The sequence below is a fragment of the Lonchura striata genome, chromosome 3 (assembly GCF_046129695.1).
Source record: "Lonchura striata isolate bLonStr1 chromosome 3, bLonStr1.mat, whole genome shotgun sequence".
NCBI lineage: Eukaryota > Metazoa > Chordata > Aves > Passeriformes > Estrildidae > Lonchura > Lonchura striata.
Window position 1 is genome coordinate 19,039,667 of NC_134605.1, and position 23,983 is coordinate 19,063,649.

Consider the following 23,983-nt stretch of genomic DNA (forward strand, 5'->3'; position numbering starts at 1 on the left):
AAACTTATAAAAATGCAACAGTTGTTTCTCAGGTTTTGGCTCCATAAGTGAAATTTCTTCAAACCTACAAAAGAAATGCATGCAACATTTTGACACCGATTCAATGATATCTTGCAGTTAGCTTGTTCCTCCAACTCTAAATCCATAACTTCAATTCAGCTTTCTTCTAGATTAGACAGTCCATTATGCAGAACAGTACATTTGATATGCAGAGTTCAAGGGCTGCCAGAAGACATAAACAGAACAGGAAAAGGCAGTCCTAGCATGCAGACTCATTGCACTGTCTGGCTCAAATACGGCTTAGTCAGGAGCCCTAAGTTGTGTTTAATGTGCACAATGTGGCCTGACACACTTGGCTGCCTAAGAAAATAAAACTCTAAAAAGGCTAATACAATTTTCTTCATAAGATGGCAGGTACAAATGCTCATGGCTGATGTGCTCTACACTTGTTCCTTTTCTAAGAACTGGTATCCTCTAGGAGAGAATAAAACTACTGTCAATAGTTCTCCATGAACCAATGCATTAGCAGAGAAATCTGATGTTCTGCTATCAAAAGGAAACTGGATGCTGTAGGCTGTGAGGTCCTATATTTCTAATAAAATTATTTAGCTAAATAATGCAGAACTGACAAGATTCAGCCTGTCAGTTTCCCTCTACAGGGAGAGACAATGTGATGGCAAATACATTTGACTTATGGTGTAGAATCAACACTAAATTATGAATAAAATTTAGCATGAGCAAACATCCTATTTGCAACTATATTCCAGTTCTGTTTATCAGCATAATCAGAAGGACAGGAAAATCTGCCATTTCCCACTACCTTTCACCAAACTGCAGTAAAATGCCTATTTGCAGCTTTCAGATGAGCCAACCTTTTCCTCCTTTCTATGACCCAGAACCCTAGAATCAGGTGCACACTCCTGTGGTAGTGCTACATTTGAATAACAGAATTTCCAGAATTGTCAGACAGAGCAAGGCACAGGAAATTCTTACGATTGTATTTGTTTTCCAACTGCTACTTTGGAAATTATTACTGTCAAGTATCTTAGGAATTAATATCCTCACAAACACAAAGGCACCTTGCAAGATCTCCACACATTTGTAGACAGATGCCATTGTAAAGCCATACTGGCTTCTGTTCATTAGATCATCCTCACCCATCTGTCCACTAATCCCAGTCTTATCACAACTTTTCATTCTTTGTCATGGACATATCAGTATCAGGGAATGGTATCTTGTGAAGCTATTTAAAAATTGGTACTGCTTCTGCCACCTTCCATTCCTTTGACACTGAAGCAGTCTGAAGTAAGAAACCACATGATAAAATTAGATGTTCAGCTGCCTTATTCTTAGCATTCCTTCAAGGACCCACTCAGCTGAAATAACTTTTGTTACTTTCTGCTATAACTTATTCTGTAACTCTTGCACTTGACTTTGCAGGCCATTAGGGATTTTACAGCCCTTTACTCCCTGTAGGGTCTTTTTCCATGGCTAAAGGATACCGGTATCTTCATCTGCTATTATTCTAGAGCTATTTAATGGACTTACTGAGTCTTCTCAACTTTCTCTGAAACCTTTATACTTCTGATGAAAGGTCAAAGCTTTACAAGGAGAAAAGTGGAGTGGAGAACTGCACAGAACAGTCCCATCAACAATCACTGCTCCTGGAAAGCCATGCAAAAAGTCACTGGATCCTGTCTAGGGATCCTCTGCCTACAGAGAGATTATTAAGAATCAGAAGCGTTTCCCAAGTCACTGCAAGCCTCCCATGCTGAGTTTCCTTCTGCTGGGCAAGACAGTGTGCAATTCCAACTCTCAGTATCAAAACCACTAGTGGGATAAAGAAGAGGTCCAGTATGTTTCTCTATTAAAGATGTTACTGTCCACGAGCACATAAAGCTTAATTGCACATTATGTAGTAGCATGCCATGTTTTGGGCTGATGGCCCAGAGAATGAGAGAGAAGCAGCCAATAGGGCACAAATTACCCACTAAGCTGTCATGATACATCTTGTTAAATGCCTTCTCCTGGCCAAGGCTCAGAAAAGGAATCACAATCAATCCTGAAATATCACATATAAAAGGTACCAAAACAGTTACGGATTGTCCAGGCACTCAAGCCTTGAATTCTTTGGAGTTTATTTAGGAAGATTAAATCCTTCAGCAGAAACTTTGCACATAGCAAATTGCTCTTGTTCAAGTTTCTAATCTGCACTGTAATCCACAACACAGTATTTAAGAATAAATATCAGGCACACCTCTTTAGTCGCAGGGGTCCCTTTTTGATAAGGGAATGCTCCTGATTTGTGTTTGTAAGTCCTACAAGAATTTCTAGGGGGAAAATGATAGGACTATGATGAAAGATATCTAGTAACTTGCTGTCCTGTTTTCAACTGCAATAGAGTTAATTTTATTCCCAATAGCTGGTGCAGCTGTTTTTGCCATTTAAGATGAGAACAGTGTTGATACCACACTGATGTTTTAGCCCTTGCTCAGTTGTGCCTACCCTCATTCAAAGACTTTTCAATGTCCCATGCTCTGCTGGTGGAGAGCTGCACAAGAAGCTGAGAGGGATCACAGCTGGGACAGCTGACCCAAACTGGCCAAAGGGATATTCCATACCATAGAGTGTCATGCCCAGTATATAAACTGGGGAGGTTGGCTGGAAGGGACCAATGGCTGCCTGGGGACTGGCTGGCATCAGGCAATTTTATTTTGCATAACTTGCTTTTCTTGGGTTTTATTTTTATCTTTATATTTTTATTTTTTCTTAATTACAATTATGATTATTATATTCTACTTGTTTCAATTATTGCATGGTCCTTGTCTGAACCTGTGTTTTTTTTCTTTTTCTTTCTTTTTCTTTTTTCTGATTCTCCTCCCCATCCCACTGTGCAGGAGGTACAGTGAGTGAGCAGCTGCCGGGTACACAGCTGCCAGCTGGACTGAAACCAACACACTTGCTCAGCATGAGAGAACTCAACCCAGCACTGGTTGTTCACAGGGAGTCTTTCCCAAATGCTCTGACAATATCTGGTATTGACTGAATCCAAAGGAAGATGTCCATATAGGAAACTTACCTTTCCACACCTGCTCAGGGTATGTACGGGACAGCCATTCTCTCATACAACAACAGCTGATGTAATCATTTTTCCTTGAGTGAAATGCAATTCACAATGCCCTAGCTGAGGGAACAGAATGGATTCCCAGGCACTTGCCTTTGCACTTTTAAATTTCTATAATCTTCTAGGAGCAAAAGTCACTATTACTTTTCTGATACTAATTGCAAAAAGATCTTTGGGGAGAAATGCCAGCCACCTCCCCAACCACACCTGAAACTACTGTTCTACCAGCAGGACTGTATGCAAGTCCTGAAATATTTTCTACTACATACTATCTGCACTTTTCCAGGGAAGAGGCATGCTTTTTGCTGTCAAATGAGTCAGAGAACCCCAAAATGCTGCTCTAACACCCACATCCTCCTGCTGTGAAAGTGCTTAAAGTTTGATTCTAACCATGAACCAACACTGACAGGGACAGACCTGACAACTGAGGACATGAGCCCAAGAAATACAAAAACACAGGATATAAGATCCATCACCTGACAGCTCAAGTCTGTTTTATTCTGCCATCATTTTCCTCTCCTCTGCTTAGGCAAACTCGTGTCATCTATCCATCAGAGAGAAGTGATCTCTGATCACGCTTAGTGTCCTGTTACCGCCTGGTATGTGTCTCTTGGAGACATCACCTCAGGGGCCCACAGCTGTAATAAATTGCCACTCAGCATGACATGGGCTTAGGAGAATCTAAAACTTCAACTCAGATTTTTAAATAAGCCATGACTTTATATATTTGTAAATACACTTTCACAATTTCTTTTATTTCTCTGTGGGTCTGATACTGGTGACAAATTTGGTATAATTTTTAATATTTCAAACTAATACATCCAGATAAATCAACATAAAGACATCTCTGAAGCTGAAATGCTTGGAGAATTTGCTGTCTGGAATAGGTCTCCAAGTCAAGCTAGAAGAGTCAGTGTTAGGTGGCAGGCTGCAGATGTCAAGACTTTTGTGGGGAGTTCCCATTTGGAGGCTTCTTGCCCAAGCTACACCTGCAAGAAACTGAAGGCAAAAAGGCAATTCACAGCTTCAGTCAAATGTCCTACTGTGAAAGAACTGTTTGTGATTTGTACTGCCTGAATTTTGTCGGAAACATCTCCTTCCATTTCAGTCTCAAGGATGGCTTTTCGGTACCATTAGGACACAATTGTTTTAAACTGGAATAGAATATACCAGCATGTAGGTTCAAAAGCAGCTTTGGAAATCTCTAATCCAACCATCTGCTCAAAGCAGAGCTAATTAAAAGGCAGATCATATTTGTCATTCAGCCAATCTTTGGAAATCCCCAAGGATGGAAATTCCACAGCTTTTCTAAGTACCTGTTTTGTATATAAGAACCCACACTCTAAATTTTCCACAACCCCCCCAGACTGAGTCACAATTTCCCTTTCTGTCTCTATGCTCTCCACAACTGTCCTTGAGGCAGTGAAAGACAGCAATCAGATACCCTCTTTGACTTCTCTACGTTATGACAAACAAATCCACCTCCCTCTGCATCTCATCATTCCACTTCCATCCCTCTGTAGCTCTCCTCTTAGTGGCAAATGTTATTTTTCCACTGGATTAGCCAGAAAGTATTTGCCTTTTCCTTTTAATTTTTAAAAAATGTGTGGTTGCTATGTTACAACATGTACATGGCTAAACCACAAAGGCACTGTTGGAGAGTTTGTTGGAACACCCTCCTACCACTTTCCCACTCATTTGATGCACTATCAACAGGACCAGGCACTCAGATAAGACTGCACAGATCTGCTTATAAAATGTTGTTTCCATTATTGTCTTTAACATACAGAGAAAACCACTGTGATTAAAAAAAGCAACACAGAATCAAGTTGCTTAAGTTCTTTTGTCTTTAACATACAGAGAAAACCACTGTGATTAAAAAAAGCAACACAGAATCAAGTTGCTTAAGTTCTTTTGTGTTAGTATGAGTTACTCACTTATAGGCTGACAACAAATACTGAATGGAGGAAAAACCCTATGTTAGATGAATATCAAAGAAAGAGATAATAATGGCCAAGGCCTATATAAGTCTGCAGGAAATCAAAGGAGTTGGTGTACACCCCTGAGCTGTCAGTATAGGCTCTTAGACCTTGGCATGCTGTGCCAAAATTCTCTCACATTTGGAGCACCTCAAATTTTTTGTGTCTTAATAAAAGCCAAAATACTGTGCTGTTTGGGAGGAACTATCTAGTGTGAAGTTCAGGATTATTTTGGACAGGGTGGTGGAAAGAGATGAAGGATTTTTTTAGATTTTGAAGAACTGCAGAGTCCAGCCTCCTTCTCCTGGTTCTAGGAAAGGTATTCCTCAGCTATGGGGGCACACAAGACAGAGAGCACTTTAGACCTGATTAACATATGAGATCTGATAATCAGGATGCTTTGGCAAGAATAAACAGAGCTTTGAAGGTTGAATCAAGATTGGCTGACAGAAAAGAGATTGAATCAACTTCTACAAGCAAGAGATGTTGCAAAAGGTGTTTTTAATGTGATGATTAACCCAATTGTTGTAGTAAAAAATTACTAGACTTCCTAGAATAGTATATAAGCATATGCAGTCCACAATAAATTTGGATTCTGATCACCAGTCAGCCTTCCCCATCTCTCTCCATCGCTGATACTCAGCCAGATATAAAGACATTCATGGAAATGTTAAAAAATCTAAATGCCGATCTAGAGTGCCACGCATCACACTGGGTAACAAAGATAGGCTCCCACCTGATAGTCTGGCTTGGTGAAGTAGTCTAGGCTTGCAATGTGATCCAGGAAAAGGTGGAACTCTGAAGGCATGTGTTTTAGCAGCATTCGGTGTTCATACTTTTCTTTTATCATGCCGACCTGCTCCTGGGGAAAAAAAAAAAAAAAAAGAAAAAAAATTCAGAGCCAAGAATCTCTTCCATTGCTTCACATTTATAAAGACTTCTCATTCCTGGAACACAGACTCTTTCTAGACCCAGCATAATGTCTACACACTTTTCCTGTGTGCTGTCCAAGGCACCAGGAGGTTGAGCACTGAAGGCAGAGGTCAAAGAGGAATCTTAAGTCAGAAGCTTGCTGCATAGGTGACCTACTTCTTTCCATGGATTTTATTTAGCACAAAGTATTTCCAAGACAACATGAACACTTAGCTTTATTCTGTTTAACTTTCTAATTTCAAATCCCTTTTGGCTTGTTTGTCACAGCAAAGCATTACCCTCCTGTCTTTCTAAAGGCTCTTTTTATTTGTCAAAAGGACAGCTTAGTCTTTTCACTTGAACTGTTTACTTGCAAGAAAAAAGTAACAAACATTTGATCAAATATGATGAACAATATGCATAAACAATGTCTAATTACTCCAAATAAGAGAAGCCCACCCCGTGTATCAGAACACACAAAAGCAGGTTAGCATCTTGCAGCAAGACCTGGTAAAAAGAAGATTCTGGCTTGACTCCAGAAAAAAAGCTGCACTGAGCTGCAGGAGGAATCGTAAAGAGTCATAATAATTAAAATGTAGCACCCTCTCTTAAGCACAGACACCAGTTTTCCTACCTTATCTTTGATCTTTCTCCACGGAAGCTGACCAACGGCAAACTCCACCAACATGTAAAAGAGGGACCACAGATCATCGTGTCTGCCCATCTCCTGGAGAAAAGAGATACCAAGACTGAGGAGCAAAGTTCCACACGGCCCAGGGGTCCAGGTGTACTCTCCAGATGAGCTACCTCATTTTAAAGGGCAGGAAGAGAAGTCATACCTCCCAGTCAATGATTTAAAAAGCCAAATTAAAGGCTAAAGATACATATCTACTAATGGGACATGGAATAACCTAGATTAAGAAAGACCCCACATTGTATATACAACACATTTTTTATTATTATTTTTAAGCTTAAATATAATTCAAATCTGCTCAATGGTTTTTGCAGAAGACTTACTATAATGCACCACAACAATTTACAGATTTATAACATTTCCACATATAAGTCTCCTCCTGGGTTAGTGAATGGGAAATGGAAACATGCAGATAAAAGGCTGAAATTGTCAAAGCACATGAACTCATTTCTGGTGCTCAACTTCTAATGTCTAGGATATGATTTCTCAAAATAGCGTGCATTATACAGCAATTTTTGTGTCTAAATATACATTCAGCTGATGCCAGCTACAGCTGGGCCTACTCAGCTCTTGCAAAATTTATACCTCAGGTTTCTCTGTGTCTCTCAAGAAATAGAAAGAATTCATGATGGCATTCAGCTGCCCTGCCCGCATCACACTTTCCACGTTTTGTAGACAATAACTTGCTCCTTCCCTAAAAAAACCTGACATTTCTTTGTATGTCACAGATAATCCTACAATCTCATTCCAAGTAAGGCCAGAAACCTGAAGGCAAAGCAGGAGGGACAGTTTCCATGTGGCAGGCACTTAGCAGTAGAAATGCAGAACCTAGAACCACAGAAGATGCTGAGTTGGAAGTGACCCATCAGGACCATTCAGTCCAACTCCTGGCCCTGTGCAGGACACCTCAAGAATCACACCCTGTGTCTGACAGAATTGTCCAAACTTACTGTTTACTGTCTGCAAAGGAACACTACTGAAATAGAAGAGAGGAGTGTTTTGAGAAGAATGAAGATGAGCCTTCTAGAAGCATTTATCATGAAACAGGCCAGACACTATGTTAATAATGGTTCTTTTCAGGAAGAAAAACCCTAGCTTTCACCAGGTGGCTCTTCTCCTGATGGCACAATGTTAATATTAAAAATTACAGATCAAGAATGGATCTGGGAACATGGCACTTGGTAATTCCTGGCTAAATTCTGCTAGAAACCAGCAGCAAGCAGCCTGGAATTTAACCAGATTTCCCCTTCAGTGTGGTTTACCTTTGCCTTCAAAAAGTGTTTAGTAATGCAATAATTACAATTTTAAAATCTGGCAACAATAGAGGACCCAAGAAGTGAAGCATAATTTTGATTTTACAGTCAACAGCGTTAACTACCTAACGGAAATCTTCTGATATACTAATTTCTGTAGATAACAAACCAGAACTCACCCCTCAGAAAGCTCCTGAAAACAGCTTTCTGAGGGGGAATTATCCTACTGGTAACTCTTTATAACTCCAAAATACTCACCCTGTTTTTGTGCGCATTCACGGAGGCATAGCGGACAGTTCCTCGGAAACCAGCAACGTTGCGAGGCTGGAGGGAGGCAAGAGAAATATCTCAGAAACAGAGTGGGTGACTGAATCCTCTGTGCAGCAAACTTCTGAGAACTTCTTGTCTAAATTGCTATTTTGTATGCATCCGAGGAATACAAGGTTCTTACTGCCTTCTTGTGCTCTAGCAGCTACAGAGAGAGTGTTCTTCGATTCTGCATATCTAGGAAAGCTCTACAGAGAAGGCAAGGTGGTTACAGTGCTATGTTAGAATAGTAACAGTCCAGGCATAGAGATAAGAACATTAACCAGGGTCAGATTTTCCTTTTTAAACTCCAGGTCAAGGGAAAAGCTAGTAAAGAAGTGCAAAACTGAGTCATGAGTAACATGAGCTAAGCAGAGCCCAAAGATGGCCTGGTCAGGATGGGGATGGGGATCACCTACTCTGACAGATGACCACAAATGTTTGCTGACACTGCTGTAAGCATCTTCTGTAAGACTCCAACAAATCAGGAACCTCTGACTTTCAGAGCTCCTGCTTTTTTCCAGATTCTTCCCAGTATATCCTATCTTTATTTTCTCTTTCCCTGGTTCTCTTTTTCATGTCTTTGGGAATTAAAGGCTTGATACAGCGGGTGTGGAAAGGCAGTCCTCTTGTGACTTACTTGTCCCATCTGGAGGCTTTCTCTGCTTTGGGGGCTGAGCAACTGTTCCAACTCTTTCTACTGCTGCCTCCACAAGAACATTAGACCATGTGAGTTCACTTAATGCAGATGTCACTCTGAAAAAACTTGCATTTAAATAATGACATGCACCAAATTCTCTTAGTTGAACTAGAAGCACCAGAGTTAACAAGACTTAACAGCAGTGGTTTCAAAATTCTTGTGGTAAACCAGGTTCAGGCCCAGACTTCTTCCATCATAAGGCTAAGCTTGGGCAAAGAACTAAACCATATTCAAAATTAAGTTCCTACTCCAAAATAAAATTGAGCATGTTAATAACAAGTTAATTCAGTAACTTGTCCCACAGAGGTCAGTGGATTCAGGTTTGTTCTCTCAGCTGTGCTTGTACTTCCAGAACTAAGCCTAGAACTCTGTACTTTTATTCTAGGGCACCCTTTTGTTACTTTAAATATGTACAATTCAGTTGCTTCCTTTTGGGTACAGGGAAGTTGCTTTAAATTTCAATATTCTCAGAAAGAATAAAATTCCAAATATTTGTTTAATAAGTTCACCAACACCATGTATCATACTCACACCTGTACAGTGTACAATGCAGCTCATAAGTTATAAAGACTCTAAGCAAAAAAAAAGCTGCAAGTCTATCTTACAACTCTTTTATGCTAATAAAATACTCGCCAAAGAGAACACATATGCATACCCCATGCACTTAATCCAGCATTTAATCTTGCAGTACACCATCTTGAGCTATAAGATACTTATTTAGTAGCAGGTAATAGTAGAGATATTATATTTGTGATCATGTGCCTCATCTCAGAACTATGCAATTCAGGATTCCCACTGACAAATGACTACAAAATATTTTTCAGAATTCCACAGAATTAACTGATATGAGTTCCTGAAAAGGAGAATACTGGCCCACTGGAATACAGCCATCACCATAAATTTGCTCTACACATTAAAAAAAAAGTAGATAGCCCTCTTTTCCATTATGAATGGAAGATAGTGTGTTTGGATACTTTTCATGAACCATATTGTGAACAATTCTAACATGTAACCTGCAATGTTTTCAGAACAAAAATTATTCCATTTTTGCAGTCATGCAAGTACTGAACCAAGTACCATGTGGGCTGGCTTCAGTATATCAGCAATGTCTCTAAAAATTGTTTTAGATCAATACTTACTATTTCTGGCAGACAGGCTACCTGTGCAGTCTTTAATTAGCTCTGTTCTGAAACCAATGCCAGGCAGTTTGCAAGCACTGCTAGCAAACCTCTTCTCTCTCAGAAGCAAAGCAAAGCCCAGCTTTTGGTGCAGGCCTTCAACCTTGCATCTGTCCCACAGCCAGCATGACCTGCTGCTCCCCAGCAGTCCCACACCTGAACCCAGAGGGCTTTCCCTCCACTTCTCTCTCATGTGGGACCTCAGGGAAGGGAGAGTACTGCAACTGAGCAAGACTTTGCAGTTGCTTTGACAGGACCTTTAGAGTCCTTTGAACAAAACAGGCAGATGCTAACTGTGTAATAGTGTCTTTTGCTCGTAAAGATTGCACCTCTTTAGCCATATTTGCCTGCCCTGCCAGTCACAAGGAATTGTCACTGCAATCAAGTATTTCCCAGGCTGTGGAGATACCTTGTTTTCCATTGAAACAAACAATTCCTCCCTGAGCATGTGTTGTAGCACATGCTGCAGACCTAACTATTATTGACTTTTCTTCTGGATTCATAAACATTAATTTTCTAGATGATTTCTTTACACACTTCATGTCTTCCAGTTAAAAACTTCATCCCACCACTGCACTGGCCAGCAGTAGATAAAAGCCTGGATAAAACTTCCTTTTTGTCCACACCAGTCCACAGTTGAGACATAATTGAAATTGCAACAGTTAGGAGCTTCAGACTATGGAGTAATATATAATCCAACTGATTTGAATCCCCAAAATTATAAATATATAATAAGCTATCAAGTTAAAATACAATTTTAAACCACATAGGTGATTATTTTTTTACATATCAGTATTACTATAAAAAAAGTTATAAAGCATATCTCTTCTTCCACTGATATTGTCTACCACAAATCTGAAGTACTTTATTACGCAGTGCTGCACTGTTAGAAGCTTGGTTTCAAATGAGTTTCAGCTTGTGAGAACGTGTTAGATTACTACCACAGAGCAAAACCTATACTCTGCAATTGTAGATTAGCATTAGCAATGTAGACCACCTCACAGAGACAGAACTAGGTAACAAAATCCTGTATGAAGTGGATGCATTTTCCAAACTGTGCTTGTATACACCCATCATTCTCCAGGTTAAACATTTGTATTTCAAGTGCCAACAGTGTCTCCCTCACGATTCACATGAAGTCTGTCTTTCCTGCATGCTTCCCTTTTATTTGAGGAGTGCTCATATTTTCTCATTAATGAGAATCCCTTCTCCTCATACCATGTTCATTCATACAGATTAAAATTATTCCTTTTGCCTCACTGGCAAAAGGAAACTAGATATTTTGAAAGTCCTGATTTTCATCTGCCTTCCTAAAAACTTGTATTTGGATGCCAATACTTTCCTCCTGCTGTTTCTTGTGAGTGTGGTACTCTCATGACCATGACCATTGGTTCCTCCCCAGCTTTCTTGAAGCCTGTGCAGACACCTCATGAGCTGCACAACCTTTGCCCCTGGCAGGCCTGCTGTCATCTAGGATATTAACCCATCTCCCCTGGAGTCAGGAAAAGAAGTTTCAGCAGTAAGAACATGAAAAAAAAAAAAAAAAAGTTAGTTTGAAGAAAAGGTGGTAATGAGAAAGGAGATGCCACAGATCATGGAAAGCATTTGGAGATATATTTTAGATAGAAATTACTTGTGTTGAAAGGTTGTGGTAAAAAGGAAAAGTGAAAGAAAGCTTTAATTGAACTAAAAGGAAGCATTCATGTGACCTCTAGGAACCTTCTGCTTCGTCAGACATCATGAAGGAGATGTAGGGATATGCTTCTCCACCTCTTCTGGGGAGGACAAAATCCACACCTCTTATATGCATTTTGACTTTTTAATTTAAACAGCAGCATTTTGTAGAGTCATTAATGACTGCATCATATTGTATGCCCACAGGGAGTCAGAAATGAACAGAGGAAGCTGGAGACAGAAAAGTAAGATGAGAAAATTCCCTTCTCCTTGTCTCTGAAACCACAGAATTGACAAAATCAGTCTGGCAGCACCCAAATATCTGCCAGCCCCTCAGAGAGAATCCCAAGTGTTCTAGGCTTTTGTATCACATTTAGGTAGCTGCCATGTTCCTGCTGAAAAAAAAAAAAAAAACATATCATAAAGGAAAAAAGAAAACCAGGTGTAATTTGGACTTCCATATATAACAAAAGCACAAACCAAAATGAAAACCCAGAAGCATGGTGATGGCTCACTCACAACTCATAGCAGAGATGGTTACGAGCAGCAGATGGGAAGCCAACGCATCAAACACAGCCTCAAAAGAAGAGCCCAAAAGAACTGTAAAACAGAGAGAAACCCAAAGAAAAACATGATAAAAAAAACCAACAAAATGAGAAAAAAAATTAAACAGAAACGAATTAAAAAACATTCAATATTGTATCCCAACAGAAACCTGTGTCTTGTTTAGCTGTTGCCATCTCCCATCACCCTTCCCAGGGCTGTTGGCCCAATCTGTTCTCAGTTTCATTTAGACTTTTGTGAGCCTGTGTGATTTCTGGGTGCTCTCTAAGTGGTGAGAGGAGGCCCTCTAGGGAAAACCTTCCCCTGTCTGCATATCACACCTAATAACTGGAAAAACAAAGCTGAGAGCAGACATGCAGACAGCCTTACCACAGGTCACTTGTACACTTCTACTGTGGTTTTCCTTCCTACAATTATCTCATGTGTACTCCTCCCTTCCTCCCCTAACCAAACTGATCTAATAGCCCACAATGGCATTTGCTCCCTCTTCCCTTGCCCTTTTCATCCAGAGCAATTTCTAGCATTAGCACATAAGGTCTTAAAATCAACAGCAATGTCCCCTTTCCTATTTGAATTGTTACGGGTTCTCACCCAAGATACTTGTTTTTTTTCTGCAACCACTACCTTGCTTTCTCACAATCAATCTCCATACAAACAGTGGCTTGTCAACTTTAGAAGTTTCACAGCTGCCAACTTCAGGCATGTTCCCTTTCCCTGGTGAGTGCTGCCGTGCTCCACTGTCCATGGGGGGATGCAGAATGGTGGTTTGGGAGAGAGCAGGATGAAATTCAGTGCTGCTTTTAGGTCACATGAGCAGTCATTGTATCTGTGAATGGCACAGTAGAGAAATCTGAGGGACATCCTCATCAGAGGTAAAAATTAATATTATATTACATAACCTTAAAACTCAGTTCAGTGACCTGAGGAAAGACCTTGACTGAGAGATACTTATTCCAATAAAGATCAATTAATCAAAAGCAATCCACACAATGGAGTTTTTTATTTGAGTCTCACTATTCCCCTTTCCTAAAAACGTGCAAATCCTAAGAATTTCATAAATTTTGCATGAGATTTAGTTTTGAGAAAGTTATTTAAGTCTCCTGCTATTCTTTCCAAATCAAAAGACACAAAGCAGGTACGTTAAAATGCCATCATTGCTACTTTACTTTAGGAGAATTCAAAACTTAAATGAATTTAACATCATTAAAGACGAAGGTATTTTGTCTTTTTAAATAGCATGCATCACATGATTCCAGCACCTGAACTTGTGCTGAAGATGAGAATGTCTTTCTCAGAGTAAAAACAAAGAACAAGTTTTTTTTTTTAGTCAAAAGCTTATTTCAGTTGTAATCCTATTATTCAGTTATCATGATTTTTAACAAGAGAGCTTTGGCCTCAGAGCTGCACTTGTTTCTTACATACAAGGTCCCATAAGGCAAAAAGCAGCACAGAATATCCCCACAGAAAGAACAGGGTGCTAAGTAAGAAAGGTAAGTTTTTCATCCACTGAAACAGAACAAGGGAACCACTAAAACGGAAATGTTTTGGAGTCATATCTCCTTTGGGATTTAGAGCACAAAATGCTTTCCTGGAACCAGATGGAGATGATGATTCTTTTCTATCAAAAGGCAGAAGACCAAAGGCAGCTGTGGCAAACACTGAGGTGCAGCACACTGAAGTTCAAACCTCCCCACATGTAAAGCCCATCTCCCTCCTTCCAGAGTACACTCTCATCCCTGAGCCATAGGGTGCTTTGAGATGCAAGTTAAAAACATACACGTTGGAAACGATACCTTTTGCATGGAATACATGAATAATTATTACCAAGAGGGAGGAAGTGTATGACCTGGCAGCAAATGCACTTACTTGTCTGAGGGGAGATCTCACCTGCAATCCAACTCAAATCCAACATTCATTCACCTAGGGAGCAAAGCCTCTGCCCCCTCATCACTAGTCACAGTAAGAGTTTTATATTCCTCCCTCATTTTTCCAGTGGGAAGAATAATCAGAGCTTCAAGTGGAATAGCATCAACCAGAAGGAAATGGCACATTCAGATGTAATGTATCCCCTGCAGCCTGGTAGTAAAAGCACTCAGAGATGGAAAATGGGATCTCAGTCCCCTGCAGGTATACATAAAATTTGAGCCTGAGCTGTCTCCTTTTCCCTCAACCCCTTAGCAGCTGCTGTGTAAAATAAAACCAACAACAACCTGATGCAGATGATCTGAGGTCACCCTCGTTGACCCTGGGTTTACCGTGAGGAAAGCAGAGAAACAGCCACATGTAGCAAGATACCAGATTCCCTGCTGTTAAGAGAGTTTCAAATCCATCACCTAGTCTGCTTTCCATACATTTAATTTCAACAGCTTTGGATTTCTGTAACTGTGGCATTTTAAATCAGAACATAATCTCACTTCTCAAGTCCTAGTTTGCTACTCCAGCAATTAAAGTAACAATGAGAACCATAATGTAATTTTTGTGACAATTTGTTTTATAACAAATTGCATTTCCAGTGAAATTGCATTTCTGTTATATATTAAATGTGCAGTGTTTTTAAGACTGAGGTCCATTCTTTTTCCTTTCCCTCATCTCTGAACAAATGTGACTGTGCTGTGTTTTTCAGCCTTTCCTGTGATTACCTTTTTACAGTACAAAGCTTGAGACAAAAATTATATTCCCACCCAAGCTAATACAGTAATACAGCTCCATAAATCTGTTATTCTACTCCAAAATGTTAATTTCTTATGTAATACAGATTAACATGTATTTCAAGAACAAAGCAAATATAAAGCTACTGGGCTTCTCTGTCTCACTATCTGAGGTACTAGGATGTAGAAGTTCCTGTCCTCTGTGTTATTTTATAGCTCATTTTCCAGTGGGGGGAAAGCTACTTAGTAGAAAAACAAGCCATCATCTCCTCTTCTAATACTTTGCTCACTGCAGCAAAGTTTATTTTTAACACTATGCACAGACATTTGGAAAATAAATACCTTTTTCTCAATTAGCTGACACATTTCTTCAGCCTTCCTCATGCTCTTCTGCACAGGCTGTGCACTGTCCTGCCTACACCATCATCCCTGTGCCCACTGACTCCCAGAGCCGCCCTCGTGCATGTGCAGTCTCCAGCAAGGCACTGCAAACTACTGCAGTGCAGTCTGAGCCACAAGGATCAGATCTAATCAATGGGCTGCAGCTGACTAAGCTAAAATAAAATGCTTGCTGAGCAGAACAGTGCACTGTCACATCCTGCAGTGGGAGAGAGGCTTCAGGAAAAACATAGCCTCTATTTTCAAGTAAACAATTAAGATCAAGCTGCTAAACCCTTGAATGCTTGCAATTAATATTTGTGGAGTCACAGAGAATGTGTTTCTGGAGTCAGGGTAGTACAGACAGAGGAAAGACAGAATTCTTTCTGTACTGCACGTGACCAAACAGGCAGAGCCCAGCAAGGATCAAAGAGTTCTTGTCCAAAACGTGACCTACATTAGCACAGAAGACCTTCATGACCCAGAACACCTCCATTACACAAGCATATGTTGTTCATCATCTGCATAACAATGTTTATGTTTATTTCTCCCTTCAAGTTCACATTTTCTTCTCAGCCTTAGTTCTCCATATCAAACAGATTCTGCTAGTCCAGCTGTCTGCTATAAAAATTAATGCAAGATGAAAAATTTGACTTGTGCACATTCTAAAGAAGAGAATTCTACATATTTAAAGAACCCCAAATTTTCTCAGTTCATTCCCCAGTTGCTTAGTTCTTGTCTTAGCACTGACTACTGATACTGCTGCATGGCAAAGGTGGGTTATACAACCAGGATGTTACAGCGAATAAAACTGTTCATGTCTCTATTTGAACCACAGCAGAAGATTGCATCTAGGGGAAATAATAGTTAAATCCTTAAAATAGATAACTGCATCCTGTAACATCAAATTTGTTATGAAAGGTCTTGGGATTCTCCACAAAACAGACTTTTTGGGTAGGAGGGAGTAAGGGAAGGGAAGAAAATTGTGAAGAAAAGACTGGACTAGTTTCTCAGAAGTGTATCCTCTGCAAATACAAGCACTTACTAACTAGTATTTTACAGACTTCAATAAAATTCCTTTCGTTCATCTTCTTGTGCATGTTGTAATCACAATCTTTTCAATCCCACTTCATGCAAGTTTATCATTATTGTCTTAGATCTGCAACACCTTATTTGAAACTGGATGGGTGGCATTCTATGCATCACTAGCTGTTACCTCATCTACATTTGTACAAAGGCACTAAAAAGGTGGTGTGGTTTTCAGCAGCCTATTCCATATGGACCATAACAATTGCATCACTGGCTCTATTCATCTCAGGTAACCTGTCTCCAGTCCTAAAGGAGATGCTTCTGGATATCCTACAGGTAGGGAGCTGGGCAGATGCATTCTGTTTCATCTGGAATGTGCAATACTAATTTTTAAAAGGCACAATGATGGTTCAGGCCCAAAACACAAGAATGAAAATTTGACATTCTTCTAAAGAACAAAATCAGCAGAAATGTAACTAGCTGGGATAGCTACCTTTCTAATTAGGAAAAGTCTACACAGCTTTTCTAAGGGAAAGTAGCACATCACCAACAGTTTTCTCTGCAGCATTTGTGCATATAGGTAAGGATAAGCTAGTCCGTACACTACAGCTGAGTTTTCAAAAACACCAGCCTCTCAAAAGGTCCATACTAAAAGAAATTGCACTGCAAAACACGTTTCTCTCTCATTTGAGTGGTGTCAACCATAGCTGTCCTTTAAAGAGGCAATAAACAAGGAGTTTTGAAATCAGCCAAATTCAGAACATGATTTCCTTTAAAAGTTTAACTGTGAGGCTGGTTCTTAATGTTTAACAAAAACTTTGTCATGAAAAGCATTAAAATTTTGATTTAATTTTCCCCCTCTCTTTATGGCATTTATAAACTGATAACTAACAGAGTTGTAGCAGCTGTGACAGCACTTAAAAAAAAAAAGGTGTGAGGGAGCCCAGGAACTTTGCCCAGGAACTGTGTGCCTCACTGGGCCTGCAGTAATGGTGGTGATGGGCTACAGAGCCTGGTTCCCCACATGACCAAGATCAACAGAATCTTCACAGAGCCTCTGGAAGAAGAAATCAAGAACCCTTCAATGCAAGGAAAAAAGGGCAGCTAGTGATAATGCTCAAAGGAGTAACAGATGTATATTCCCAAAAGAAGGGAAAATTGGCAGCAGAAGAGAGGCTGCTGCCCCACATGCAGATCTGCAGGTGCAGAATAGATTAAGTATCCTGGGAACTGGTGAGGAGGAACAAAACCTTGCCAGGGGAGCTACCTGAGCCTCAATCAAATGTCTGTACAGGGAAGCAAAGGTGAGCCATGGTCACTGAGGATTCGTTCCTGCAGGAAATAAAAGTCCCCATCTACTGACCTAACTTGATGTCTCAAGAGCTTTGTGGCTTGTTTGGAACCTGGATATGGGATAATAAGGACAGATTGCCAAGTTTGTGTGGTCATCTGACTATTAACACTTGCAGCTCATTCACGGGAACACCAAAAGCGCCTTGTTTTCAAGCAGTGACCTTGAATATTCTAAGAGTGACTACAGACCTTGAGGCATGGGGGTCTGGATGCTCTCCTAAATCCTGCCAGGGAGAAGCTTGCATAGTGCAAGTCAACACCAAGCTGTCAAAGATGTGGCTTTGGCTTCTATGACCAAAGGTCCCTCTTTGAGGAAAAAGAACTGTTGCTGGAAGAAGGGATCCATTTGACACAGTGGCAAGAACATCTTTGCAAAGACTTGGCATCTCATTTTGCTAATCAGTGAGAAAAACTAAAAGCAGGTACAGCAGGAGAGGATTACTGTAACCTGAAGAGAAATAGAAGAACAGAGACTGTGAGGAGGCGTCCCAGGAGAGGATGATAGAAGCTTCCATGTCTCTCTTGGGGAAGCAGCACAACAGAGGGCCCACCTTAAGTGCCTGTCCAAAACCTCCTACATGTGTGTAACAAACAGGAGCAGTTAGTACTCTATGTGCCATTGCAAATCTATGGTCTCACTGGGATGATAAGAGACTTGGTGGGACTGCTTGCATGGCTTGAGTGCTGCAATGAATGGAAAAAAGGACTGGGAAGGCAAGGAGGTGCATTTTCACAGGAATGGCTTGAGTGTGATTAGCTTTTCTTGGAGCAGGGGATGGGACAGTCACTGTTGATGGGTAAGTGATTAGTACAGGTAGCATAATAACCACCTGCTACTGACTGCCTGATGAAACCTTCTTTAGAAACCTGAAGAAAGCCTTGCAATTGCAAACCCTGGTACTCACATGGGGCTTGGATTACTCCTGCATCTACTGCTCCTGCATCGACATATTGCAGAGATAACATGGCAGGGTGAAGCAATCCAGAAGTTTTCTTGTGAGCATTGAGCAGAGCCAGGAAAACAAGCAATGGAGGTTTGTATTCATAAGGGAAGGACTGAAGAGAAACAGTTTCCTGGGGAACCTGGTGGACAACAAGCTGTCCATGAACCAGCAGTGCCCTTGTTGCCAAGAAAGCAAATGGTATCCTGGGAAGCATTAAGAAGAACATTTCCAGCAGGTCAAGGGAGGATATCCTGCCTCTCAGCCCTGGTGAGGCCAGTCTGGAGTGCTGTGCCCAGTTCTGGGATCCTCAGGACAAGAGAAATGTGGAGCTCCTGGAGAGGGTCCAGCAGAGGGTGACACAGATGATGAAGGGACTGGAGCACCTCAGTTCTGAGGAGAGGCTGGGGGAGCTGGGCCTGCTCAGCCTGGAGAAGAGACACTGAGAGAACCTCATCAATGTCTGTCAGTGCCTGCAGGGAGGGGCCAGAGCATGGCCAGGCTCTGCTCGGCGGGGCTGGGCAATGGGACAAGGGCAGTGGGACAATGGGGCAGGAGCTGAGGCTCAGGAAGCTCCACCTGAACATGAGGAAGAACTTCCCTGTGTAGCACCCGAGCACTGGGACAGACTGCCCAGAGAGGTTGTGGAGTCTTCCTCACTGGGGACAGTCAAGAACCATCTGGATGCAATCCTTTGCCATGTACTCTGGGATGACTTTCTTTGAGCAGGAAGGCTGGATCAGATGCCCCACTGTGGTCCCTTCCAACTTTACCCATCCTGTGAATCTGTGTGTGATTCTTCTCTCCAGCATTAGATCACTCACCCAGAGTTTGGATGTTTCAGGTTCAAAAGGTTCCTCCCCTATAGGAGTTCCTCACTTGACAACAGAATACCACAAACACCAGGTATTTAAGCCACAGGCAGAATGGGAGCAGGCATATTGAAATCTCTCTCATTTAAGCTTTATAGCTGTGTACAAAGTTAGATATATTCCCTGGAAAATGGATGTTGGGAGGCTCAGAGCCCTGCAGAAGGCCCTGCTTACTGTGAGTAAGTAATTTTTTTCTGTCTTTTGTCAGAAAACATAAGTCTTGAGTACCAAAAGATGTTACTAAGCTTAATGAACCAGGAATACTTTGTGAATTTATCACTGGCAGTACACCCTTGAGACATGAAAAATTTCAGGTCAAACATACCTTGCTGAATATATATGACAGATCCTAACCACAATTTTCCACCTTTTAAACAGGAGAGAGTGTGGCTTAGAGAGGCAAGGAGGAGCAGTAAGAAATCAGCAACTCCTCTGGCAGTCCTGGCAAGCTGCCTGGCTGTTCCTTGTTCAGAAACTTGTCCTTGCAAGTGTTTGAAAACAAAACACACTGCAAACATTTTTTTTGTCCGCTAGCAGTCTGTCCTGTTTTTTGTAATAGCCAGAGTCCCCCTTGCTTAGCCATGATGTTGGCTGTGATGCAAATGCCAGAAATGCTGCTGGTAGCCAAAGTAAGATCCTTCAGCCAGGCCCTAAGCAGCTCCCAGCACACCACAGACACCACATGGCTACATGACCAATGCACATCTGCTCTGCCTGTCCAAAGGAGTAACTATCAAAGCCTGACTTCTACAACCCACAAAGAAATATCAAATCATGAGACTGTTGAGAACAGCTGAGCTTCCCTGATTGTCAACAGAGGGAAGAAAGGTTGCTGATGCTTCCTTACACACCTTCTGGTCCCAACCATCTTCTGTCCTTATAGAGCAATGTAAGTTCCTGCAGACTGTTCCCAGCAGACTTTGTAACATGTGGCAATGGGAAAGCAGTAGAGGGGTGAGACCATTCCTGTGACAGCAAATGTGTGCCAGAATAGTTTCTCTCCAAAGACTACCATTTGTGCTAATATTAGCATCCCACACAAGGGAGATCAGTTTTGTTTTCCTAGAAGCATAGGATAAATTCAGATTCAGAATAAACCTGGATTTAGTTATGCCAAGTGGGCCATAACTTCACAACTGCTGATCAATCAAGTTGAACTGTCAAATAGCCATCCTCTGTAGAGACATAGAGATCAAATCTACAACACTCATCAAAGGCTCAGGAGAGTAACAGCTCCCTACATAAAAGCTGCTGGGACAGCCCTTGAAATGATTCCACTTCAAAGTTTTAATCAGTCTCTAGAAAGTAAGAGGCAAGAGGTTAAGTTAAAAAAAACCCAAAACCCAACAAATCCACAGCATACTAAAGACTTGTATCATTATCTGTATTACTAGAAAGTCATTTAGAGTTTTTCTGAAAAGGTGATAATAAGATTGTGGCTGTGAATTTCAGAGGATATGAAAACAGCGATACTTTTATAGTATTATTCATAAAGTATAACAATGCTTCTGAAACTGTAGGAAACTATAGAGAATCCATGTGAGCAGAAAACTTCTGTTAAAAAATTCAATATGGCTGAAAGCAAAATCCAGAAATGCTTCCAAAAAAAAAAGGGAGTGAGTCCCATCCCTCACCTATCTTGTGTATTGCACCTCAGAACCAAACGACAGAAATACTAGGCTCAGAATAGTTATGTTATAAATCTGAAAAATTTATTCTCCATGGATAAATGAGTGGAAAGAGAATGGAGAAAAAAAATTTACCTTATTGGCTTGAAATAATCTCTTTAAACAAATGATAAAGTTCTTATTAAAAAAATACAAATACCAAACCACCACAAAATGTCTCATTTCTCTTGCCTTCATACTACCCTTCACCTCCATCTCCTTCCTAATCCTCAGTTCATTACTTGGGAAGCAATCACTCTGTGCTTCTCCAGACAAATGCCTTGGTCTGATAAGTGGGACTCAAAGAGGTATCAGGCAGCAGGGACACAAAAGCACCAAAGAGCCCAGTGAATATTGCATAATGTTAAAAGACACTGAAGCGAATATTTATGTGGTTTTTTATTGTATCATTTCTGTCAAAAAGCCTGACCCCTGAAGTGTGGTGTGGGAGAATAGGTACATTAGGTATATGAGACTTCATCCTGTACGATACTCCTATATCCCAAATGAATGGACACTTTTCACTACTTTCAGGCAAGCACACTCCCATCCCTCTGGGGATGGTATGGATGCTTTTAGGAACAGATCATATGTCATTCATCCTTCTATGAGACCCATCTGTGGCAAGCAAGCAATGAACCTGAGGCTCAGCCGAAAGAAGACAAGCCTTCTCGGAGTCCTGCACTCTGACAAAGCCCCCCTCACCCACACCAGTGCAAGCAGGACACAGCTTGCAAGACACAGCTGAAAAATCTTTTCCCTGGAAAAGGCTGCATGTAGACCTGTTTCTAAAAACAGGGCCTGGGAGTAAACTAAAAGTTAAGTAATTTTAAATTACGGTAAGAAAGGAGAAAAATAGAGGATTCAAAAGAAGAGACATTTGGAAAAATTAAATTCTTTAATTGTAAAGGAAGAACAGTGTTCAAATAATGGGACTTGAAATACAGACATGAAGAATTATTTCATTAAGAAAGAAGAAATTTTGCAGAAAATCAAATGCCAGTTTCAAGCTGGAATGGACTTGAATTCTGACTGCAGAAAGAGGAAAGGAATGGGACTATATTTTGTAAAGGGCAATATGGAGAAGGGTTATCCCCAAACTAAAAAGCATTGACAAGGAAGGCCAGTAGTATGTAATGTGTGTCTTTCTAAGAATAAGAGGCAGCATAACCTTTGGAGCTGCTCCCAACTCCCAGGGCAAAAGAAAACTGAAGAAACTTATAAAAGAAGGAAAAAAAAAAGAGAAAAACTCCCCAGCTACATTTGTCTACTAGACACAAAATCTGCTCACTGGCCTTTGCTTTCTTCTCACTCCCCAGACATACCCTGCACTACTGAGTCTCTGTATTTAGCTAGCACATTATCAATATTTTCCAGAACAATTATCTTGCAGGTGGAAAAAGTGTGCAGATCCAAAGCTATAAGCCTAGGATGATAAACAGAGATACTGTATGGGCACTCTCTGCTTGCACTGTGTTCTGAAATAAATCTAGGAATTCTCTGACAGATCCTAGAATATCTGAAGCTTTACACATCCTTATGAGTGACCCCAGGTAACACCATGCTGGTAAAAGAACTGAGATAAAACCTATATTGCATGGCACAAGTCATATCCCCTGCCCTTACCTCCCCTCCAGGCAGGCACACTGAAATATTCCTGCTAGGAAATCTGGATAGGGGAAGTAGACATAAAACCAAAGCCAGGAAGAGTGAGAACAGCATTACAGACTGCAGCTCACAGAAAGCTCAGCCCCAGAGATCAGGTCAGCCTCTAAATTCTAGCACACTTTTTCACAAAAATCTTTAAGAATACACCAACCTGTTTCCCCAGACCACAGAGAAATGAACTAGACCAGTCCCCTGGGGCTACAGAAGTTATATGGCCAGCATTGTGCTCACCCTTTTTGTTAATCCATATTGTACTCGGTAAGTATTGCAAACCTGTGGAAAACAAGATTATCCTAAAGGAAATAAAAGAAAAAAAAAAAAGCCACACATCTTTTAAGACAAAAACTATCATCCCTTCTTAGACCCCCAACTCAGCTGAAGCCACTTGCTGCTTCTCACCTTGCAGAAAATGCAGTGCAATATAACAACCATGCACAACAACAACAAAATAAACAGAACCACAAAACCTTTCCATTCCTAATCAGTTGCAGAAATGGAAAAATACTAATTGAAATGTACTTACTGGTCGAACTTCCCCAGTAGTGTTGGTGTACTGGCGGGCCAGACCAAAGTCTAACATGTAGCACTTCCTGTATGTTGAAGGTAAGCGGCCCATGGCAAAGTTGGACTGGACAAAGAAGGAAAGAAAAGTCAAAATGATGCCAGCAGCTTGGGTAAGAGTGGCCATTTGTTAGCAAAACTTCATCATGTAGCTCCACATGCCTCTAGAGGAAACCAGTCAAAGAGATTAATTTTAAGATGCACCTTAAACATCATAATTAGAGAATCACTGCCTTGATAAGAAATTCACTTTGCAGATGAGAGACTGTGGAGTCTTAAAATTGCTAAAATTCACAATAGCTTAGCTAAATTTCTGCTGCTCTGAGAAAGAGCTACATTTAACACCACTAGCTCTGCAGTGAGAACTCTATGACTTGCGTAACAGGCTGGAGTTCTTGTAGACAAATGCTTCTGTTCATGGTTCAACTGCTAGCATGAATTATTCTGCCCTACCTCCCAGGATCTCCATTTACTGCATTGCA

General features: G+C 40.8%; 1 protein-coding gene across 4 annotated transcripts in view; it reads right to left on the minus strand.

The window, feature by feature from the left end:
* TTBK1 (tau tubulin kinase 1) overlaps window positions 1–23,983 on the minus strand; it is a 103,754-nt gene that overhangs the window by 38,625 nt on the left and 41,146 nt on the right. For 3 of the 4 annotated variants that reach the window (XM_031504273.2, XM_021534865.2, XM_031504274.2), the window contains exons 6-9: window positions 23,464–23,568; window positions 8,221–8,286; window positions 6,650–6,742; window positions 5,840–5,965 (exon numbers count right to left, since the gene is read on the minus strand). In XM_031504273.2, the coding sequence (XP_031360133.2) occupies window positions 5,840–5,965; window positions 6,650–6,742; window positions 8,221–8,286; window positions 23,464–23,568 (390 nt within the window). Of the gene's footprint in view, window positions 1–5,839; window positions 5,966–6,649; window positions 6,743–8,220; window positions 8,287–12,339; window positions 12,421–13,008; window positions 13,203–23,463; window positions 23,569–23,983 lie in introns of those variants that run through there. The other variant, XM_031504275.2, reaches the window with a different exon arrangement.